The 22,078-nt window shown below is 40.8% G+C and overlaps 2 protein-coding genes and 1 long non-coding RNA gene across 5 annotated transcripts in view; 2 read left to right on the top strand and 1 right to left on the bottom strand.

The window, feature by feature from the left end:
* The window catches only part of ATP6V1H (ATPase H+ transporting V1 subunit H), a 95,809-nt gene extending 91,994 nt beyond the window's left edge, over window positions 1–3,815 (bottom strand). The window contains exons 1-2 of one of the 3 annotated variants that reach the window (XM_032296082.1): window positions 3,534–3,815; window positions 2,113–2,258 (exon numbers count right to left, since the gene is read on the bottom strand). In XM_032296082.1, coding sequence (XP_032151973.1) covers window positions 2,113–2,225 — 113 coding nt within the window. In that variant the 5' untranslated portion in view covers window positions 2,226–2,258; window positions 3,534–3,815. The remainder of the gene's footprint in view (window positions 1–2,112; window positions 2,259–3,533) is intronic. The other 2 variants (XM_032296081.1, XM_032296083.1) reach the window with 2 other exon arrangements.
* A 227-nt stretch (window positions 3,816–4,042) lies between these two features.
* LOC116563459 lies at window positions 4,043–7,803 on the top strand. The gene is made up of 2 exons (XR_004274403.1): window positions 4,043–4,182; window positions 7,181–7,803. It is a non-coding gene; the product is annotated as an uncharacterized LOC116563459 (long non-coding RNA).
* Window positions 7,804–12,318: 4,515 nt separating this feature from the next.
* RGS20 (regulator of G protein signaling 20) overlaps window positions 12,319–22,078 on the top strand; it is a 101,518-nt gene continuing 91,758 nt past the window's right edge. Inside the window, exon 1 of the mRNA XM_032296084.1 lies at window positions 12,319–12,588. Coding sequence (XP_032151975.1) covers window positions 12,424–12,588 — 165 coding nt within the window. The 5' untranslated portion in view covers window positions 12,319–12,423. The remainder of the gene's footprint in view (window positions 12,589–22,078) is intronic.

Here is a 22,078-nt window from a genome sequence, read left to right on the forward strand (position 1 = left end):
CAGCTAACATTTGGTGAACACTTGCCCACACACCTACAGAGTGGAAGGGTTTTATGAAAGAAATGTGTGAGATGGACAGCAGAACAAAGGACAGACATATATGGGAAAATACAACATATATCATAGGCCATGGGTAACGAAGAACAGAAATAAAGCAATTTTTAAAATTCCATGTAACTAAAAACACTCCAAACACCAATGTTAGGGGGAGCTCTGGCCAGACCGCCTGTGCTGTATGATCAACACTATTATTCTATGTAGGCTATAAACAGATCCAGGCTTTATAAACATGAAACTCCCTGTCCTCTAGTCTAAATGCACTCTGGACCAAAGAAATTAGGAAACAGAGCTCAGAATTCCAATTTCACAGGGGATTTAAACAATTACACAGATGCTGACGAACAGAAAAAATATCAGCAAGCCTCCCCTCCTCCTGTCCTTCAGTCAGTGGCCCCAGAATAACCCAGTTCCTCAAAGTAGGAATACAGAAGTCATCCAAGACTTCTCTTTCACCCTCCCACACCAAATCAATCATTAAGAACTTTCTCAAATGCATCCAATTCTGTCCACTCCAATACCTTAATTACTGCTATAGCCTCTCTCTAGCTCCAGGTTTATCATCCACAAACTCACCCTTTACGCTGCTGGAAGAACAATTCAGTCATGAGACAGATTTAGTCTTTTAACTCCCAGCTACAAGATTCATTAGTTTCCAACACCTACGGCTCCTTGGAAAATGGCGAATGGTCTCAAGAAAAGGACTCTAAGACACACACTTCCACCTCCATTCTATCATTTTCATGTGTTTTACATGCTGACTCCACATCAACCATTGGTTTCACGGCTTAAAAATCAGCTTGAAAAGCACTGACTGATAGGATCAAGTCCAAACTCCTTCCAACCACACACCCACACACAGCATCTTCCCGATCAGCCCCTGGCTGCCTCTCCAGCCTCAGCTCTCTGCACTGCCTGCCTCCAAAACATGTACAGCTCCCACCCAGAGTGCTGATTTTGCTTCCCTGACTTAGCTCACGCTATCTGTTCTATTCCCAAAGCTGCTCCTACTTGCCACATGGCTAAATACCCCTCATTCTCGAAAACTCAGTTCAGGGACCAGCCCCTTCAGGAAAACTTCCAGAGGGCAGAATTAGTTGTCTTTTTTATATGCACCTGCCAGACCGTGTGCATCCTTCTATTGCCACAGTTAGCATACTGAATTAAAACAATCTATTAATACATGTGACTTCCCTACTAGAGTATGAGTTGCTTTAGGAATAGTACTCTATATGGAATTTTTGTAGCCTCAAAGCCTGGAAAAATGCCTCAAACTTGGCAATCAATAAATGTTTGATGAGTGATTAAATTAACAGAAATGAAAGGACTGTTTTTGCATACTATATATTCATCCTACAACAACACAAACTATTAATACTAATATAAAATTAACACTAATATAAAACTACAGATTCCTCAATTGTTTTTCCAAATGCATATGCAAATCAACTGAATTCTTTAATTACTCGGTTATAAATATACCAAAATAAATATGAAGTCAATAAAATATGGTCAAGAATTAAAAGCCTATGGGGTATGTCTCCCCATTTCACATTTTACTGTATTGAATCTCAGAGAAGTTAAATGATTTGTTTAAGATCAACAGCAAGAACCAAAACTCAAACCCAAGTCCCTCAACTCAAACATCTATGCTTCTTATTCGTTGTAAGCACTACTCTAGAAAGGCCATCTGCCCCCATGCTGACTGCCAAGGCATATTAGACCAGTCTAGCAGGTTTTTCCCCTCATCCCCTCCTCCCTCCGGAGCCCAAAGACATTCCTCCTATGTTTCCTGCTCATTCAAAAAGTACCTCCAGCCAGCCAGCCAGGGAAGGTCAAAAGTACTATGAGCAGCTCTGTTTTCTCACTAGAGCACCAAGCTGTTTCCACCTCACTACACTTAACTCCCTAAGACAGCTAATTATTCTGAAGAGGAAGTGTTTCTTCCACATTTATCAATATTTTCCCAGTATTCCTCTCATAGAAGCATGACCATGAAAAAGTCTGAGGCAAAGGCACATGACTGTCCATGATTCACAGCCAATTGGTACTTACTGAAGATAAGATTGCCAGTTCACTTTGTTTGCACGAACTTCTGCAGCCTTGGCAGCAATAATGTTGGTTGGGACAGCAGCATCCACAGCACCTCGGATATCCATTTTGGTCATCTAAACTGTAACCTTGAATGTCTTTTAACAGATCTTCAATTTAGATGCAAGGTGAAAAAAAAAAAAAAGAATATAGGTGTTTCTTTTACAACTATTAATATCATGATCGCGTTAACCTCCCCAGGTATTCAACTCAAATATTAAATGTCCTAAGTCTGAAAGTATTATATTTCAAATTTTGTCCACTGCTCCATAAAAGAGTTCTTTCCTTAAGCTTTTGCTTTTCTAAAACAGGTTTTTTCATTGTTGGCACTAACACTGCAATAAGATTTTTAAAAGAAATCATTTAACATACTGAAATCAGAAATCATGATTAAATAGAATAGGTATAAATATGGGAAAATACTGTAAATTTATACAATTGTGGTTAACTTTTGTCTTCCCATAAACAATAGGAATATGTATAGAACAGATAAGGTTAGTTACCTTATAAATATTTACTAAGCATCATTTTGAAGTGGTACATTAAAAATAAGTCCTTTCTAAAATTACTCAAAATACACAATGGGAACATAATTTCTTAGAAGACAGTGCTTTCCTTTGCAAACAAAATTCATAGTATTTGCAAAATCAATTCGGAGAGAAATTTTTAGAACAAATACCTACTACAATTTAGGTAAGCCAACAATGGAGGTCTGGTCGGACAAGAAGAATATACAATAATGAAATACTACGTCATTCTCACTTCTAAACTTCCAGATACAAACGACTGATTTTATCACAACACAAAATACAGGTTGCCATCTGCAAAATATAAATTTATGGCCATGGCCACAAAGAAACTAAAATCCTACCAAAAATTCTATTCCGGGTTCCCAGTGATCTTGGTCAATTTGGAACTTAATCTCTGTATCGGAAGATTTGTTGTCTAAACAAAAGAAAGACCGAGACCAGGAAAAAACGGGCTTCAACCGGGCCAGGCTGGAACTCTGCAGCCAAGGAGGCTCAGCCCCAGCAGCCCGTCCTGGGGTAGTTCAAGGTGTCTCTGCACAGTTACCCAAGTCCCTGAACGACTCGCACCCCCAGCATGCCAGGACCATGGCCCAGTCCTGGGGAAGGTGTACTTTTTACCCTTCTCCCTCCACTCTCGTGCCCTCCCTCAAGTTTCTTCTCCCTGCGAGAAAGGCTCCAGAATTTCGTAAACCTGGTTGAGGCCTGGAAGAAAAGCAATCTGGCAACCCGGGGCCGAAGGAGGGCAGGAGGGGCCCGAGCGGCGAGACACCAGCACGCAGCAGGCAAGCTGGAGAAACTGCAGGGGCGCGTGACCGGGTCCGGAGCCTGAGACAAAAAGCCCGAGGGCGGCCGTACCTCGCGAACCCTGGGGACCCCACAATGCGCCCAAAGCTGGCAGGGAGGGTGCGGCGGTCCCGGGCGCCGGGGCCACAGCCGGGCTGGGGCGCCGAGTCAGAGCCAAGTCGGCGTCTCCCGTCAGTTCCGGAGGTCTAAGCAGCGGTGAGAGACTCCGGGAGCGAAAAGTGAAGCGGGTCCCGACCTAGGAGTCGTTGAGGGCGGCACAGGTAGAAGGCAACCAGCGCGACCGCAGTAGGATGACAGGGGCGTCGGTCACGTGATTGGAGGCACGTGACCGCTGCGGAAGCCGGAAGCCGGGAAAGTCCAAAGCAGCCGGAGGAGGGGCGGGCGCTGCGGCGCGCCTAGTTCCGTGCGGGCAGCCGGAGCCCCAGAGTCCGTAACTCGGGCCCGGGAGCGACGCAAGGCTCGGGCCTCCGCCAGCCAGGGCAGGTGGGAGGCGGCGGGCGCGGCAGGCATGCGAGGACCGCCAGCCCCCAGACCCAGCGCCTCGCCTAGGGGAGGCCGAAGACCCCCACCCGGAAGCAGCTCGTAAAACTCTTATTTTAACCGTCATTCTTTTGAAAAGTTTGATTTATTCTGTAGCTTCCTGCTAGTCACAGGTGTTCCTGCCTCTTGGATCATGGGTCTCTCACCATAGGTATTTAGGGTGGGTATCCATGGGTTAAAAAAAAAATTAAAAATAAAGAAAAAAAAGTTTGAGTTAGCGCTTTCAAATTAATTTTCATTTGGATTTAACAGCTCCATGAAGCAGGCCTTCTTATTCCGATTTCAAATTGAACACAAAGGCTGAGAAGTGGGTCAGAAAAGCTCTTTTGACCTAGGGTTGCATATTTAGCAAATAATAAATCCCATTGCAGTATTTACTTTTATACTAAAAAGTTATCATTGTTTATCTAAAACTCACGTTTACTGGACGTCCTGTATTGTATCCGACAGTCCCATCTGGAGCCCAAATTTTCCCCTAGTCCAGGCCTCAGCAGCTGTCTTTGCCTTAAAATCAGAATGTACTGCCCTGAAGGTGAGGTATACATGACAGTATATTTTCCTTAAAAAGCACTTAAAAGGACCGGGGCTGGTGGCTCACACCTGTCATTCCCAGCACTTTGGGAGGCCAAGGCGGGCAGATCAAGAGGTCAGGAGTTCAAAACCAGCCTGGCCAACATAGTAAAATTCCATCTCTACTAAAAATGCAAAAATTAGCTGGGTATGGTGGTGTGTGCCTGTAGTCTTCAGCTACTCCAGAGGCTGCAGAAGAATCGAACCCAGGAGTTAGAGGTTGCAGTGAGCTGAGATCGTACCACAGCACTCCAAGTCTGGGCAACAGAGTGAGACTGTCTCAAAAGAAAAAAAAAATAATTGAAAGGGATTTATAACTATAACCACATTTTTACTAAAAATGTTAATTTTTAGTAAAATTAAAGTCACAATAATCGAAATCATGCATTGATTACGAATAAAGATATAACAGCGTCGAAGATTGTGCTAGGTCACTCGTTCTATCTTAGCCAGAATTAAAAGCCTGAGTGTTGTTTTGAAAGCAAATCTATGGGGGAAAACTTTCATAAAGGAGAAACAGAAACGAATCATGTACTAATGAACTCCTAAAAGCTGTAACAGAGCGTGTTTTCTGTGTAACTAACTAAGCAAAGCTGGCAAGGAGGCCTGATCTTCGAATTTCTTTTCTGTATCACCTCAGCCACAGACGTGTGATACAGCAAGTCTCATGAGCTTTCGGAAGGCTCCCCCCCTCCCCCTTTTTCTCGGAGGCACAAGATACGGAATAAACAGGAACTGCCCAGTGAGGAGATAGGGAGCTGCTTCACAGGTCACCTGGGCTGGTGTTCTCGCAGCATCACCGCATTACCAATTTGTCTGGCATAGGGAGAAAGAAGAGGCAGGTACTCCTGATTATCTCTCTTAACATTATTTCTTTAACACTTCTATAGGAGACTTTTCTTGGTCCATTCAGGCTCCTGTAACCAAGTGCCATAGACTGGGTGGCTTATTAACAACAGAGATTCATTTTCTCACAGTTCTGGAAGCTGGAAGTCCAGAACCGGCGAGCTAGCATGCTCAGGTTCTGGTGGAGGATTCTCCTAGGCTGCAGACTGTTGACTTCTCGTTGGAGCTTCACATGTGGAGAGAAAGTGAAAGAGCTCTCTGGGGTCTCTTTCATAAGGACATTAATTTCATTCATGAGAGCTCCACCCTCATGACCTGATCATCTCCCAAAGGTCCTGCCTCCTAATACCAACACCTTGGGAGTTTGGATTTCAACACAGGAATTTTGAGGAGACACAAACATCCAGACCATACCAGTGAAGTCAAGTGCCTAATAATGTATCTTATCAGGAGTCCCCAAACCTTGGACCACAGACCAGTGGGGTCCATGGCCTGTTAGGAACCGGGCTGCACAACAGGAGGTGAGCAGTGGGAAAGCTCACATTAATACCTGAGCTCTATCTCCTGCCTCCTGGCAGATTAGCAGTGGCATTAGATTCTCACAGGAGCATAAACCCTGTCGTGAACTGCACATGCAGGGGAACCAGGCTGCACACTTCTTATGAGGATCTAATGCCTGATGATCTGAGGTGGAGCAGTTTCATCCTGAAACCAGCCCCATCACCCCCTACCCTGTCTGTGGAAAAATTGTCTTCTAGGAAATTAGTCCCTGGTACCAAAAGGGTTAGGTACTGTTGCATTATAGCATAGGCAAGGTAGCCTTGAGCTACTTTGTAATTTCTTTAAAAGCGAGCTTCAGATTTGTTATTGAGAAATGACACAAGGGAAATTAGATAAATCTATGTGGACAGGAGAAAATAATAGTAATAATCTATTTCCTCAAGGGAATTTCTTCAGTCTGAAATATGTGGACTGCTATAAACATCATTTCCAATCTTTTCTTTCCAAATATAAATTGAACTTATATTTGCCCACCGAAACAGAAGAGTTCTAATCAAGGAAAATCTTATTCTAAAATATTTGTCATAAAAACTTAACCACCCCCAAGTGAAGATTATGCTACCAGCCTACCTTCAGTTACACAAAGACTTTGAGAAGTTTGTATAGCTTACTGAATAAATCACTAGTTTCATGGAAGAATGGTTTTCCATTCTTTCACACAGTCCCCTTGGGAACAATAGACATTTGCAAGAAGCTGGCCTAGTTTGGCCTAATAGTAGCACTGAATAGTGACATCATGACCCCTTCACAAAGTGCTCTAACCAACTGCCCTAATAGCCTCTGATTGCTTTGGTATTGCCAAAGCACATCTATCATCAATTATACAGGTTTTCACTTACACTCCATACCAGTGTCCTGAATTCTTATGGCAGCCAAGCTTCAGATTTCCCAGGTAAGTTAATTTCATTGCATTGCACCACTGGCCCCATAAGGACAACCTCCCACAACTTGACATTTTAAAAATATGGTCCATGTGGTAGCCTCTGAAATGGCTCTTAATAATCCCCACCTCCAGTAACTCATATCCTTGTGTAATCCTCTCTTCTTGAATGTGGGCTAGATCTACACTTGCTGGTCCCTATGTTCCTCTAAGGACCAGAAAATGGCAAAAGTAAAGGGATGTCACTTCTGAGATCAGGTTACAAAAGACTGTGACTGCTGTCTTGCTTGCCTTCTCCCAGGTTCTTCTCAGTTGCTCACTCTGATGAAGCAAGGTGCCATGTTGGGAACCATAGACAGGCTGATGTGGCCGAACTAACAATAGCCCCCAGTGAACAACCAGTAAAATATTGAAGCCCTTAGTCCAGCAGGCTTCAAAGAAACAAATATGGACAACTGCATGGGTAAGCCTGAAACTAAGCCCAGTTGAGCTTTGAAATGTCAGCAGCCAACACCTCCACTGCAGCCTGTGGGAGACCTGATGCCAGAACACGCAGCTATACTGCAGCTCAGTTCCTGAAACTGTAGTAGTGCGTGAGACTTATTGCCCCACTCTAAACATTTGGTCACTTGAGGAAGTTGCCTTTCTTTTTAGGAAATCTAACAGCTTTATTGAGATATAATTCATATACCATATAACTCACCCATTTAAAAGATACAATTCAATGGTTTTTGGTACATACATCACACAATACATGTATCACCACAATCAGTTTTAGCACATTTTTGTCACTCTAAAAGGAAACCTCTTGCCCATAGTAGTCACTTGCTTCCTCTCCAAACATCCCCCTGCCCTAGGCAAAAACTAATTTTTTTATATCTCAAGATTCAGAAGATTTCTTTAATAAATGTAATCATACAATATGTGGTCTTTTGTGGATGACTTCTTTCACTTACCTTGAAGTTTTCAAGGTTTATGTTGCAGCATGTATCTACACTTCATTCCTTTTTATGGCTTAATGATATTCCATTGTATGATGTACCACATTTTGTTTATCTGTTTACCAGTTAATGGGCATGCAGATTGTTTTAATTTTTTTTTTTTTTTTTTTTTTTTTTTTTGATGGGGTTTTGTTCTTGTTGCCCAGGCTGGAAGGCAATGGCACGATCTTGGCTCACCACAATCTCTGCCTCCCAGATTTAAGCGATTTTCCTGCCTCAACCTCCAGCAGCTGGGATTACAGGCCTGTGCCACCGCACCCGGCTAATTTTGTATTTTTCGTAGAGATGGGGATTTTCCATGTTAGTCAGGCTGGTCTCGAACTTCCAACTTCAAGTGATCCACCCTCCTCGGGCTCCCAGAGTGCTGGGATTACAGGCATGAGCCACTGCACCCAGTCTGTTTCAATTTTTTAGACATTTATATGCAAGTCTTCCTGTGATCATAGGTTTCATTTCTGTTATTTGAGCAGATACCTAGGAGTAGAATTGTTGGCTTATATGGTAACTCTGTGTTTAACAGTATGAGGAACTGCCAAACTGTTTTCCAAAGTGATTGCAAGTCCTTGCGTTCGCCCCAGTAATGTATGAAAGACTCAGTTTCTCCACGTCTTCATCAACCCTGTCATTGTCTGTGTTTTTAGTTAAAGCAAATCCATTTTGGTGTGAATAGGTATCTCACTGTGGCTTTGACTTCCTTTCCCCAGTGTCTAATAGTGCTGAACATCTTTTCATGTGCTTATTTAGCCATTTGTACACCTTCTTGGGAGAAATGTTTATTTAAACACTTCACCCATTTTTAATTGGGTGGATTTTTTGTTGTTGTTTTTGAATTGTAAGAGCTCTTTATATATTCTGGATTACAAGTCCCTTATTTACATAATTTGCAATATTCTCCCCTATTTTGTGGGTTGTCTTTTCACTTTCTTTATGATGTACTTTAAAGCACAAAAGTTTTCAATTTTTATTAAGTCCAATTTACCTATTTTCTCTTTTGTCAGTTGTGCTTTTGATATTGTATCAAAGAAGGATTTGTCTAATCCAAGATCACAAAGATTTAACCTTATGTTTTCTTCCCAGAGTTTCATAGTTTTGGCTCTTACATTTAGATCAATGATTCATCCTGAATTAGTTTTTTTAAAGAGTGTGAAATAGAGGTCCTATGTAATTTTTCTGCATGTGGATAAGCAGTTGTTCTCACACCATTTGCTTGAAAAAACGGTCCTTTCCCCATTGAATTGTCTTGGCACCTTATCAGAAATCCATTGACAAGTGTATGGGTCAATTCTGGACTCTCAGTTCTGTCTCATTGATAAACACATCTACATACCTACCCTTATACCAGTACCACACAGTCTTAATTACTGTACCTTTCTAACTTTTTTTTAAATTTTTAAGTTCTTGATTACATGTGCAGGATGTGCAGCTTTGTTACATAGGCAAATGTGTGCCATGGTGGTTTGCTGCACCTGTCAACCCATCACCTAGGTATTAAGCCCAGAATACATTAGCTATTTTTCCTAATGCTCTCCCTCCCCCGACCCCACCCTGACAGTTCCAGTGTGTGATGTTCTCCTCCCTGTGTCCATGTGTTCTCATTGTTCAGCTAACACTTATAAGTGAGAACATGTGGGGTTTGGTTTTCTGTTCCTGCATTAGTTTGCTAAGGATAATGGCTTCCAGCTCCATCCATGTCCCTGCAAAAGATATGATCTCATTCCTTTTTATGGATGCATAGCATTCAATAGTATATATGTCCCACATTTTCTTTATCCAGTCTATCATTGATGGGCATGTGAGTTGATCACATATCTTTGCTATTGTTTATAGTGCTGCAATGAATATATGTGTGCATGTATCTTTGTAATAGAATCATTTATATACCTTTGGGTATATACCCAGCAATGAGATTGCTGGGTCAAATGTTATTTCTGGTTCTAGATCTTTGAGGAATTTCCCACACTGTCTTCCACAATGGTGCAACTAATTTACATTCCCACCAACAGTATAAAAGCATTCCTATTTCTCCACAACCTCGCCAGCATCTATTGTTTCTTGACTTTTTAGTAATTGCCATTCTGACTGGTGTGTGATGGTATCTCATTGTGATTTTGATTTGCATTTCTTTCTCTCTCTCTCTCTCTTTTTTTTTTTTCCTTCCTGAGACAACGTCTTGCTCTGTCACCCAGCCTGAAGTGCAGTGGCGCAATCTCGGGTCACTGCAATCCCCGCCTCCCTGGTTCAAACGGTTCTCCTGACTCAGTATCCTGAGTAGTTGGGACTACACCCAGCTAATTTTTGTATTTTTAGTAGAGACAGGTTTTCACCACGTTAGCCAGGCTGGTCTTGAACTCCTGACCTCAGGTGATCCACCCACCTCAGCCTCCCAAAGTGCTGGGATTACAGGCATTGAGCCACCACACCAGCCTGATTTGCATTTCTCTAATGATCAGTGATGATGAGCTTTTTTTCATATGTGTGATGGCTGCATGAATGTCTTCTTTTGAGAAGTGTCTGTTCATAGTCTTTTGCCCACTTTTTAATGGGGTTGTTTTTTTCTTGTAAATTTGTTCAAGTTCCTTGTAAATTCTGTATATTAGACCTTTGTCAGATGGATTGCAAAAATTTTCTCCACTCTGTAGGTTGCCTGTTCACTCTGATGATAGTTTCTTTTGCTGTGTGGAAGCTCTTTAGTTTAATTAGATCCCATTTGCCAATTTTGGCTCTTGTTGCAATTGCTTTTGGCAATTTTGTCATAAAATCTTGGCCCATGCCTATGTCCTAAATGGTATTGCCTAGATTTCCTTCTAGGGTTTTTATAGTTTTGGGTTTTACATTTAAGTCTTTAATCCATCTTGAGTTAATTTGTGTATAAGGTGTAAGGAAGGGGTCTGGTTTCAATTTTCTGCATATGAGTAGCTCTCCCAGCACCATTTATTAAATAGGGAACCCATTGCTTGTTTTTTGTTTTTGTTTTCAGGTTTGTTGATGATCAGATGGTTGTAGATGGTCTTATTTCTGAGTTCTCTATTCTGTTCCATCAATCTATATGTCTGTTTTTGTGACAGTACCATACTGTTTTGGTTATTGTAGCCTTGCAGTATAGTTTGAAGTCCAATAGCATGATACCTCCAGCTTTGTTCTTTTTGCTTAGGATCATCTTGGCTATATGAGCTCTTCTTTGGTTCCATATGAATTTTAAAATAGTTTTTTCTAATTTTGTGAAGAATGTCAATGGTAATTACTGTAGCTTTGTGCTACATTTTAAAATTGAGAAGTGTGATCCTTCAACTTTTTTTTTTTCAAGGCTGTTTTGGATATTCTAGGTCCCTTGTAATTTTTTTTTTTTTTTTTGAGACGTAGTCTCACCCTGTCCCCCAGGCTGGAGTGCAGTGGCACAATCTCAGCCCACTTCAACCTCTATCTCCCAGGTTCAAGTGATTCTCCTGCCTCAGCCTCCTGAGTAGCTGAGATTACAGGTGCCTGCCACCACACCCACCTAATTTTTTTGCATTGTTAGTAGAGATGGGATTTCACCACATTGGTTAGGCTGGTCTCAAACTCCTGACCTCCTGATCTGTCCCCCTCAGCCTCCCAAAGTGCTGGGATTACAGGCATGAGCCACCGTGCCCGGCCCCTTAAAATTTTATGTGAATGTTTAGAATCTACTGTCAACTTCTGCAGAAGAAAGGAGCTGAGATATGATAGAGATTGACTTGAATCTGTAAAGCAATTTTACAAAAGGAAACTTTTTCAGTTTATAGACCCCATAATATACATCCCTTATCTTTGTGCACCCTCAAACCCAACAGACTTGGCTTCAGTTACCTCTTGACAGAAAGGTATTCTACCTTTTGCTTTCTGCTTAATAATCTTATATTTATAAAGCAATTTATATATATGAAGTATAGTGTTAGAAGTCAATTCTTGGCTTATTGTCTAGTCTCATAAGAAAATCAATTTAACTTATTCCACATGATGTACACAAAAAGTATAATAACCCCTGAGTTTAAATTTGGGTGTGAGTTTTGCATCAGTTTCTAGCTAAAGAGTTGACTGCTATTAAAATGACTTCTTAAGAAACCTGGAAAGATTGGGCCAACCATCTGTCTGTCAATTGCACAGCCCAAGATTGTCAAGTACTATTGCCTATTGCACACCACTAATACAGAAATTTTGCCAGGAAATCTGTTTATCGCTATATGCTAAGCTGCACATCACTTGGATCATTTCTTTCAGTTTCGATTTAGGATTACATTTGAATTAAGAACACATTTCTACCTTTAGAGGGCACTCATAACATACAGTACCTAGACATTCAAATAAGCAACTCTACCAAGAATAGAAGATTAAAGATCTGTGGATAAGCTACTGATCCACAATGCAGATAATCCTTTTGCTTTCATTAGTGTAACTTTCCAAGGAGCCTCCCCACAGACTCAGAGCCAGCCCAGCATTAGCCAAACGAAGAGAAGCAGAGTGGATCCTGTGCTAGTGTCGGCAAAACCAGGCAACAGGACTCATTTGGGGCCTTTATTGCAAAAACATGCCCCAGCTTTCCCAAGATAGTCAAGAGTGCCTCCAGAAACCTTTCTCCAGGCCATCTATATGGACACAGTTCCTGCCCCTGTTTAGGGCTCAGAGATATAACGCAGACATTCACCAAACCACAGAAAATGAAGGAGACCCCAGGGCTGTGCCTGACATCAAGGTAAGCTGATCTCCACAATCCATGATCCTTTCCTGTCAAGGGAAAGTGTTCACCCAGAAATAATATAAACTATAGGCAAGCTTTAGTGCCATTGCTCACTTATCTTAATGTTTGATCAAAAATGTTTTCAAACCAACTCCAAGGGAATCCAGAGCCTAGAAGATAATTACCTGATCTATCTAATTTTCTCCAATCTATACAGATTCCCTTTACCAAAACAAATGATGGTTTATTGCTTTTTTGCTTGTTTGCATGTTTCAGGCTATAACATTCAGCAAATCTAGACAGATTTTGTGGCTATTGGTGTTAGCCCTTGGATATCTTTCTCTGATATAAATATTATATCCCATATAATAATACTGAAATAAAAATTATAGACTGCTTTCTAAAATAATTCCTAGGGAAAAAAATTGATAAACTAATAAAGGAACATAAGAACATTAAAGAGCTAAGGGGTGATTTTTCCAAATTCAAAGTTTCCCGAGGCGAATTTCCTAAGCATGAGTTTCTATCAGTAGGTAATTACATAATTTATGCAAAGAGTGGCAATTTTCCTGCCGGATGTTATATGTGTCTTTGAAGAAAATACAGTGTGAGTCTGTAAATCCTCTTAGCTATTAATAGAACCATCTCCTAAAAGGTTACTTGGTATAGAATATGGACATGTGTTAATGTCTAACGAGCAATGCGCACACTCAGAATTAAATGCTGCAAAACTATAAAACTGTTCAAATACTTTAACACCAGAAAATTCACCTGTTCTTGTGCCATGGTTCATACTCTGATAACAATCATTATTTATTTGCAAATTCTTTATATAATTCTCTAGATCTGCCCTTTCTCCTAATGTTATTTTAACCATTTGGCATTAGCGGAGGGGAAAAAAATAAAAATAAAAAGGGTCAACACAAATTATCATCTGAGCACTAGGAGTTTCACTACAATGAAATGGGATGTAGTGACCAGAAGTCCTGAATTAATGGACATCTTAACGTAGGCAACACATGCAAAAGATATTTCTAAAATACAGAACGTGGAGGCTACTTTGAGGAAACAGACAGCAACAACAACAAATAGACCCACCGTATGATGCATATGTGCGCTGTTGTATATGTATGTATGTATATACATGCACATGCACATATATAATTTCAGAGTTCTAACTGTATTGTGAAGGCTTGCTCTAATGCTCTAAGTGGAATCGAAGACAAAATGCAAAAATATCTAAGAATCAGTATTACACCTTCCGAGAATCGACAACACACGCTGGTGCTGAGCAGCCTAACTTCTATCCTAACCTCACTAACCTGCTAATAGGTTCCAGCCTGCACAGCAGCAGGTGAGGGTAGAAGGGAGAAATCCAGTTGGGTTGCTACTGGCCCCTTCACTCAGTTTTGCCTTTTGAAAAAAATCTTTTAACAAAAAAAAAAAAAGAAGAAAAAATCTTTTTATATTGCGTCTGAATACAGAAAAAGGAAACATGTGCCCTTCTAGCAAATGTAAAGGATGGAAACACTCAACTCATTTTGAGTCTGCAGATATCATTGAATCCTTACTGACTGCAAAACCTTGGGCTAGGGACTTTAGGAAACAAAGAGAAAGAGCAAGAGATGCTCCCTCCTTTCTAGAGGCTTACTTTATATTGAGAAAGACAAGCATATAGCATATTATCAGCATGACTCGTGTCAATAATATAAGATACCTACATAATTATTGTACATTTTTTCAATCAGTTAGATATTAGGGAAGGAATATGATCAGTATAGGACAAGACAATTGAAGAAGCCTAGTGCTAGAATGAAAGCAGTGAGATTTAAGGTAGATGTGAAATAATGTCTAAGAACATACATATAGAGGCAGAAAGAGGGAACTTGGGCTAAAATGTGTCAATATGTCCAGGAGTCAGTGAGAAATTCTCCAAAAACCTTCAACCTACGCCTTGCAGTTTATGTAAAAAATTACCCCCAAACAGATTTGGGTTTAAATGTACAACTACATGTGAAACTATAGAACTTTTAGGAAAAAAAATGGGAGAAAATCTTTATGAGCTAGGACTAATCAAAGAGTACACAGACATCAAAAAATCATGATCCATTCAAGAAAATAAACCAATAAATCAAACTTCATTAGAATTTAAAAACTTTTGTCATGCCAAAGACACTATTGAGCGGATGAAAGACAGCGTATAGATGGCAGGAAAATACTTTCACCCCCGTGTCTGCCAAAGGCCTTGAACCTAGAATAAAGAATTCTCAAAACTCAAGAGTAAAAGGCAGTCTAACAAGAATCTGGGCAGAAGACATCAACAGGCATTTTACTGAAGAGCATATGCAGAGGGCAAATCAATACATGAAAAGATAGGCAACACAGTTAGCCATCAGGGAGATGCAAGTTAAAGCCACAGTGAAATATCAGTACACACCCAGCAGAATGGCTAAAATGAAAAAAATAGTGGCTATAAAAGTGGCTAGAATGGCTAAAATTGTGATGCCACCTGCTGGAAAGGATGCAGAGAAACTGAACCATTCATGCATTGCTGATAGGAATGTAAAATAGTATAGCAGTCTGGAACACAATTTGGCAATTTCTCGTAAGACTGAATATACAGCTACCATATGGTCTAGCAATGTCACCATTAGGCATCTATCCCAGAGAAAGGAAAACCTACATTTACATCAATGCTGTTTGCCAATGTCCACAGCTGCTTTACTTGTAATAGCCAAAAACCAGAAACAACCCAAAAGCCCTTCAAGGGATGAATGATTAAACAAACTGTGGTATATCCATACCATGGAATCCTATGGAGCAAAGAAAATGAATGAACTACTGATACACGAAACGACTTGAATAGACTTCAGGGAATGATGCTGAGTGGGGGAGAAAAAGCCAATTCCAAAAGATCACATACTACATATATGTGTATGATTCTATATAAGCCACTCTTTTTTTTTTTTTTTGAGACGGAGTCTTGCTCTGTCACACAGGCTGGAGTGCAGTGGCACTTTCTTGGCTCACTGCAACCTCCACCTCCTGGATTCAAGCGATTCTCTCACTTTTGCCTCCCAAGTAGCGATTACTACAGGCACACACTATCACATGCAGCTGATTTTTGTATTTTTATTAGAGATGGAGTTTCACCATATTGGCCAGGCTGATCTCGAACTCCTGACCTCAAGTGATCCACCTGCCTTGGCCTCCCAAAGTGCTGGGATTATAGGCATGAGCCACCACGCCTGGCTTCTATCCTATTCTCTTTTAAAGATGAATAGATAACTGTTCAGATAGATTAAATAACACATGCATGATTATATAGGGGTTTTTTATTTTTTTTCATTGCTAAGTATCACAGAAGATTATATAGTTTTTTAATGGGTCCATTGATTTTAAATATTTTTACTGAATGCCTCTGCCTAAGTGCTAGGTAGAACTTCCAGTCCAAAGGAAATAATATGATCTCGGCCTCTCAAAGTGCTGGAATTACAGACGTGAGTCACTGTGCCCAGCCCATCTAAGCCACTCTTGAAATAAAATTATAGACATGGAGAACAGATTCGTGGTTGCCAAAGATTAGGGATAAAGGTAGGGTGGTGGATATAGCTACAAAGGGGTCACACTTTAAAGGGAGCCTAATGGTGATGAACCAGTTCTGTGTCTTGACTGCAGTAGCAGTTGCACATGTTACATGTGTAATGTGATGAAACTGCGTACCACTATACACGTACACACACAGAAATGAGTGAAATCTGAATAAGCTCTGTGAATGGTACCAATGTCATTTCCTGGTTTTGCTATTGTCCTTCAGTTACACAGTCGCTATTGAGGGAAACTGGGTGATGGGTACACCGGACCACTCTGTACGTGTGTGTGTGTGTGTGTGTGTGTGTGTGTGTGTGTGTGTGAGAGAGAGAGAGAGAGAGAGAGAGAGAGAGAGAGATATTTCCTATGACTATAGCATTACTTCAAAATAAAAAATTTTTAAAAGCAAACCTCTAGAGGCAGGTTAAACTGAGACTATGAAACACAAATTGCCTGCATTTATCGTTGTGGCTCTTCCAGTTGTTCTTTTCATTTGGATGCTTGGGTTCGTAGCATTGATGTGGTCTGACCTGCTTTAGAGATGAGAAAATTAGTTTGGATATACTATTGATTGCATATGTGAATTCAGCTGAGAGGTGATTTGAACTTGGATTTTCTGACACTTATTTCTATATATATTTTATAGCTTCTGACAGTGATTTAAAAAGTGGACTATAGTTTCCTGAGCTTGAAGCCAGCCTTCTTAACAGTACTTTCTCTATGCATTCTACCCCAAATACTCTAACATGGGCCACTAATTTACCACAAAATAAACTGCTACTCCCCCCCCACACCTGCACATACACTCACATACTTGTCTTCACCAGATTACTTATTTATTTATTTTTAATTTTTTTTGAGACTCAGTCTCACTCTCTTGCCCAGGCTGGAGTGCAGTGGTGCAATCTCAGCTCACTGCAACCTCCGCCTCCCAAGTTCAAATGATTCTCCTGCCTCAGCCTCCCAACTAGCTGGGACTACAGATGCCTGCCACCACACCCAGCTAATTTTTTTTTTTTTTGTATTTTTAGTAGAGTCAGGGTTTCACCATGTTGGCTGAGCTGGTCTCAAACTCCTGACCTCAGGTGATCCACCCGCCTCAGCCTCCCAAAGTGCTGGGATTACAGGCATGAGCCTTTGTGCCTGGCTGATTAGATTTTTTTTTTCCTCTGTCAGGATTTTTATTTCTTTTCATGGCAGGAATGCAAGTGGGAGGCTGGGTGAACCCAAGGCCAGCAGTTTTTCTAGACAATCAACATAAGGAAGAGAAAGTGTTACAGCCGCTCTAGTGAGAAGTCAACACATAAATATATATGTTTATGTGTGTGCATTCTTTTTCAGTAATAAACATGGTCAGAGCTTAGATAGAAGAGCTGTTTCCACAATGTTACTTTTCAGCCCATTCCAAAGTCAATGCCCTTCTGAAAGTGTTGGCTTCTAAGTGGTCTGACCACTTAAAAGGTCTGCCTGCTGTTCCAGATGTGTGATCCCTTGAGCAGATGATCAAAGCACTTATTTTGAAACCTTATATTCAGAAAGGAGAAAATAAATCTCAAGGCACCAAAGGGCAGCTACAAAGACAATGGAGCCTTGTGTGATGAAAATGATAGACGAAAGAAGAAAGGAAAAACAGCTTAGTAAGGGAGCAATTATGCCTGTTGGCCAAATACCTTTCAATTAGTGTATTCAGAATAATTCTGTCCTGCCTCCATTTGTGAAAAAGGAAGTTCACTGAAAAGAATATCGTTGTTTCTTATTTTCCTGAAGGCCCTCCGAAAATAATTCCATAGTAATTAGCTTAACACTTGAGATATTCACAAACCTATTGAGGAAAAGGCTCATTTGGAAGTCAGCCATGCTTCTGCCTGCCGGCTAGCATGCACTTGTTCACTGGCTGTCCTCCAGCACCTGCTTCGGGTTCTTCCCAACTGAGGCCAGGGGGATGTGGGCCTTGTGGCTATACAGGCGTGGGACTCAGGGCCATGGGTTCTCAGTGAGCAATACTTACATGGTCTTCCTGTGATGGAGACCATAAGGAAGACCTTGGGTATGATCTTTGGGAAAGTGAAAAAAGGTCTTCAATTACTCAGCCTCGAAGTTCACAACCCAGGACAATCCATGTGACATTAAGAACCAAAGAGGGGGAATGAAGAAAGGGGAGATGTTGGTCAAAGGGCACAAAGTATCAGTTAGATTAGAGAGAGAAATTTTATTGATCTATTCTACAGTATGGTCACCGTAGTTAACACAGCTTGGAGCATCCGTAATCTGAAAGTCCAAAATGCAAAATACTCCAAAATCTGAAACTTTTTAAGTGCAGACATGACATTCAAAGGGAATGCTCATTGGAGCATTTCGGATTCGGATTTTTAGATTCGGGATGCTGAACCAGCAAATATAATACAAATATTCCAAACGCTGAAAAAAAATCTGAAATCCAAAGCGCTTCTGGTCCCAACCATTTTGTGTAAGTAATGCTCAGCTTGTAATCATGTATATTTCAAAGTTGCAAAAAAGTAGATTTTTTTACTTTCTTATCACAAAAAAAATAAATAGATAAGGTGATGGGTATGTTAGCTTTATTTAAGGTTTCTATAATGTATACAAATATTAAAACATCACATTGTACCCCATAAATATATGCAATTATCATGTGTCCCTTAAAAATAAAAATAAATAAAATAGTTTTCAGCTTGTCATAAAAGGTACTTATTATCATCCCAGAGACTTTTCTTATATCGCTAACTTGGACAATCCCTTACTTTAATGAATCACCTAAGGTACCAGCTAACGCCTTTCAAAGTAATAAATGAAATGGTGATCAATTTAAAAGTAAATGATGGCCAGGCATGGTGGCTCACACCTGTAATCCCAGCATTTTGGGAAGGTTGGGCACGGTGGCTCACGCCTGTAATCCTAGCACTTTGGGAGGCTGATGAAGGAGGACTTCTTGAGTTCAGGAGTTTGAGACCAGCTTGGGTAACATAGTGAGACCCTGTCTCTAAATAGAAAATAAATAAATAAGTGAATGGCAAAAGGTAACCTTCAAAATCCCTCATATAACTGTCATAAAATTTAAGAAGTGAATGATGTGTTCATGAATAACAGAGAAATACATTTCATCTTCACTGATGAAAACACTAGGCAAGAAATATGAGTACCTCAATGTAGGTAGCCCAATTCAGACAACCTGCCTAAAGCAGTCAGGTAATCTGGATCATGCTACAGTAACAAATAAACCCCAGTCATAGCAGAGGGAAGTGATCCCATTGATTACACTCACATTCACATTGTTTTTGACAAAACCAGGCCCACTACCAATTTAATTACAAAGCAGGCTTGGAAACATAGAGGAGCCCAAGATACCAGTAAGCACCAGCAGCCTCCACCACACCATCCACTGGGCTCTAATCTGAACACCTATATACTCCACCTACAATTTTTTTTTTTCCTTCTTTTTTTTTTTTTTGAGACGGAGTTTCGCTCTTGTTACCCAGGCTGGAGGGCAATGGCGCGATCTCGGCTCACCGCAACCTCCGCCTCCTGGGTTCAGGCAATTCTCCTGCCTCAGCCTCCTGAGTAGCTGGGATTACAGGCACACGCCACCATGCCCAGCTGATTTTTTGTATTTTTAGTAGAGACGGGGTTTCACCATGTTGACCAGGATGGTCTCGATCTCTTGACCTCGTAATCCACCCGCCTCGGCCTCCCAAAGTGCTGGGATTACAGGCTTGAGCCACCGCGCCCGGCCCCTGCACCTACAATTTGATTGAGGCTCTGAACAGGAAAAATGGAAAGCCATTCTGTTAATGAAACAGACAAGTATCTCACTACGATGAGGCCCTCTGGTAGCAAGAGAGGTCATAAATAGAAAACTCAAGTGACTATAAATAAAAAGTAAAGCATTCCTTATATCAAAAATGGATGCATACACACACACACACACACACACACACACACACCCTTTTAAAAACGTATATATGCATATACCTGAAAGAGAGCATAATGTATATTTGTGCTTTTCATATATACATTGGCTTGAAAAACGTCAAGGTAATATCACAAAGAGCCAGAGGCGGCAATGCTGAAGAAAGAGAGGTAGGGAAGAGTGGAAAGGAAGGTGGCATGTGATAGCTGATTCACCCTAGAGGTTCTAGCAACTGAGAAGCCCCCAAGCAAGGAAGGTAGAGAAGGGTCTCCAGTGATCAGCTGGGGCAAGCTCAAAAGATTGTTTGCTACAGTTAATGTGGCCCTTTTTTTTTTAACCTGTAGGCCATGTGCAATGCTTCCTTGACTGTCTGAAAAATATCCAGCAATGGAACCGGGGTTACATTTTTTTGTTTTTGTTTTTGTTTTTTTAGATCCTCATTAGTATAGTGTTTAGTTAAAAAAAAAAAAAACTGTGGGGAGTGGGGCAGAGTTAGTGGGAAGTACTGAAAGTGTTTTCGGAAGAGACGTGTGATCTTTGATTTGCCTTAAAATAATCCAGGGAAGGAGGGAAGGAGGAGCATAAGAGATAACGCAGAACTGGCAATATGTTGTTAATTATTTAATTATTGAAACTGGGTAACGAATATGAGGGTTCATGAAGATAGTCACTCAGTTTTTTTACGTTTTGAAAATTAACATCATACATTTATTTTTTTTTTATTTTTAATTTTTTTGAGACGGAGTTTCTCTCTTGTTACCCAGGCTGGAGTGCAATGGCGCAATCTCGGCTCACCGCAACCTCCGTCTCCTGGGTTCAAGCAATTCTCCTGCCTCAGCCTCCTGAGTAGCTGGGACTACAGGCTGCGCCACCACGCCCAGCTAATTTTTGTATTTTTAGTAGAGACAGGGTTTCACCATGTTGACCAGGATGGTCTCGATCTCTTGACCTCGTGATCCACCCACCTCGGCCTCCCAAAGTGCTGGGGTTATAGGTGTGAACCACCGCACCCGGCCCATAATACATTTATTTTTAAGAATCCCAAAGGCTAGAGCTTACAATGTACCTTTGAATTTAAATAGCAAATAAACATTTCATGTTTTATTTATACACCACAGTGGGAGCTGTTGTGTTCACTACTTAGCAAACATTGAGTAACTGCACAAATCATCCTGACCTTTCAAGGGAATTTTTTTAAATGGCAAATAAATCCCATATGAAAATCAAAGAAGCATACTGCAAAATTCTGGCTAACTTTAGTACGCTGGTTTATTTGTCTTTTCATTGATCTTACAACTGTCAGATTTTAAATTGTTTTAATGGTTAGGGAAAAATATATCTGGTATCATTTCCATTGTTCAAAAGGTCTCAAAAAATCATGTTGGCTTCCCTGCTGAAATCAAGCCAGTCTTCACAAAGCCACAAAATCACGCAAATGCTTTAGAAAATTTACATTAAAGCTTTACCCTCTTGCAAGATAAAGATGTGGATAAACTATATTGGGAACCTCAGGGAGTGTGATAGTCCGTTTTCATACTGCTATGAAGAAAAACCTGAGACTGGGTAACATAAAGAAAAAGAGGTTTAATGGACTTACAGTTCCACATGGCCGAGGGGGCCTCACAATCATGGTGGAAGGCAAAGGAGGAGCAAAGGCATGTCTTATATGGTGGCAGGTAAGCCAGTGTGTGCAGGGGAACTGTCCTTCATAAAACCAGATCTCATGAGACCTATTCACTATTACAGGAACAGCATGGGAAAAACCCACCCCCATGATTCAATTACCTCCCACCGGGTCCCTCCCACGACACATGGGGATTATGGGAGCTATAATTCAAGATGATATTTGGGTGGGGTCACAGCCAAACCATATTAGGGAGTAAACTTGCTTTTTCTATGTTCCCTAGAAACCATTTAATTCCATTCTATGAGAACGGGTGATCCAGATCAAGCTTGTGTCATTTAAGAGTTTATTTTAGAAACTTC

Source organism: Sapajus apella, unplaced genomic scaffold (assembly GCF_009761245.1).
Source record: "Sapajus apella isolate SASKATOON/1434 unplaced genomic scaffold, GSC_monkey_1.0 scaffold35, whole genome shotgun sequence".
NCBI classification, from domain to species: Eukaryota; Metazoa; Chordata; class Mammalia; order Primates; family Cebidae; genus Sapajus; species Sapajus apella.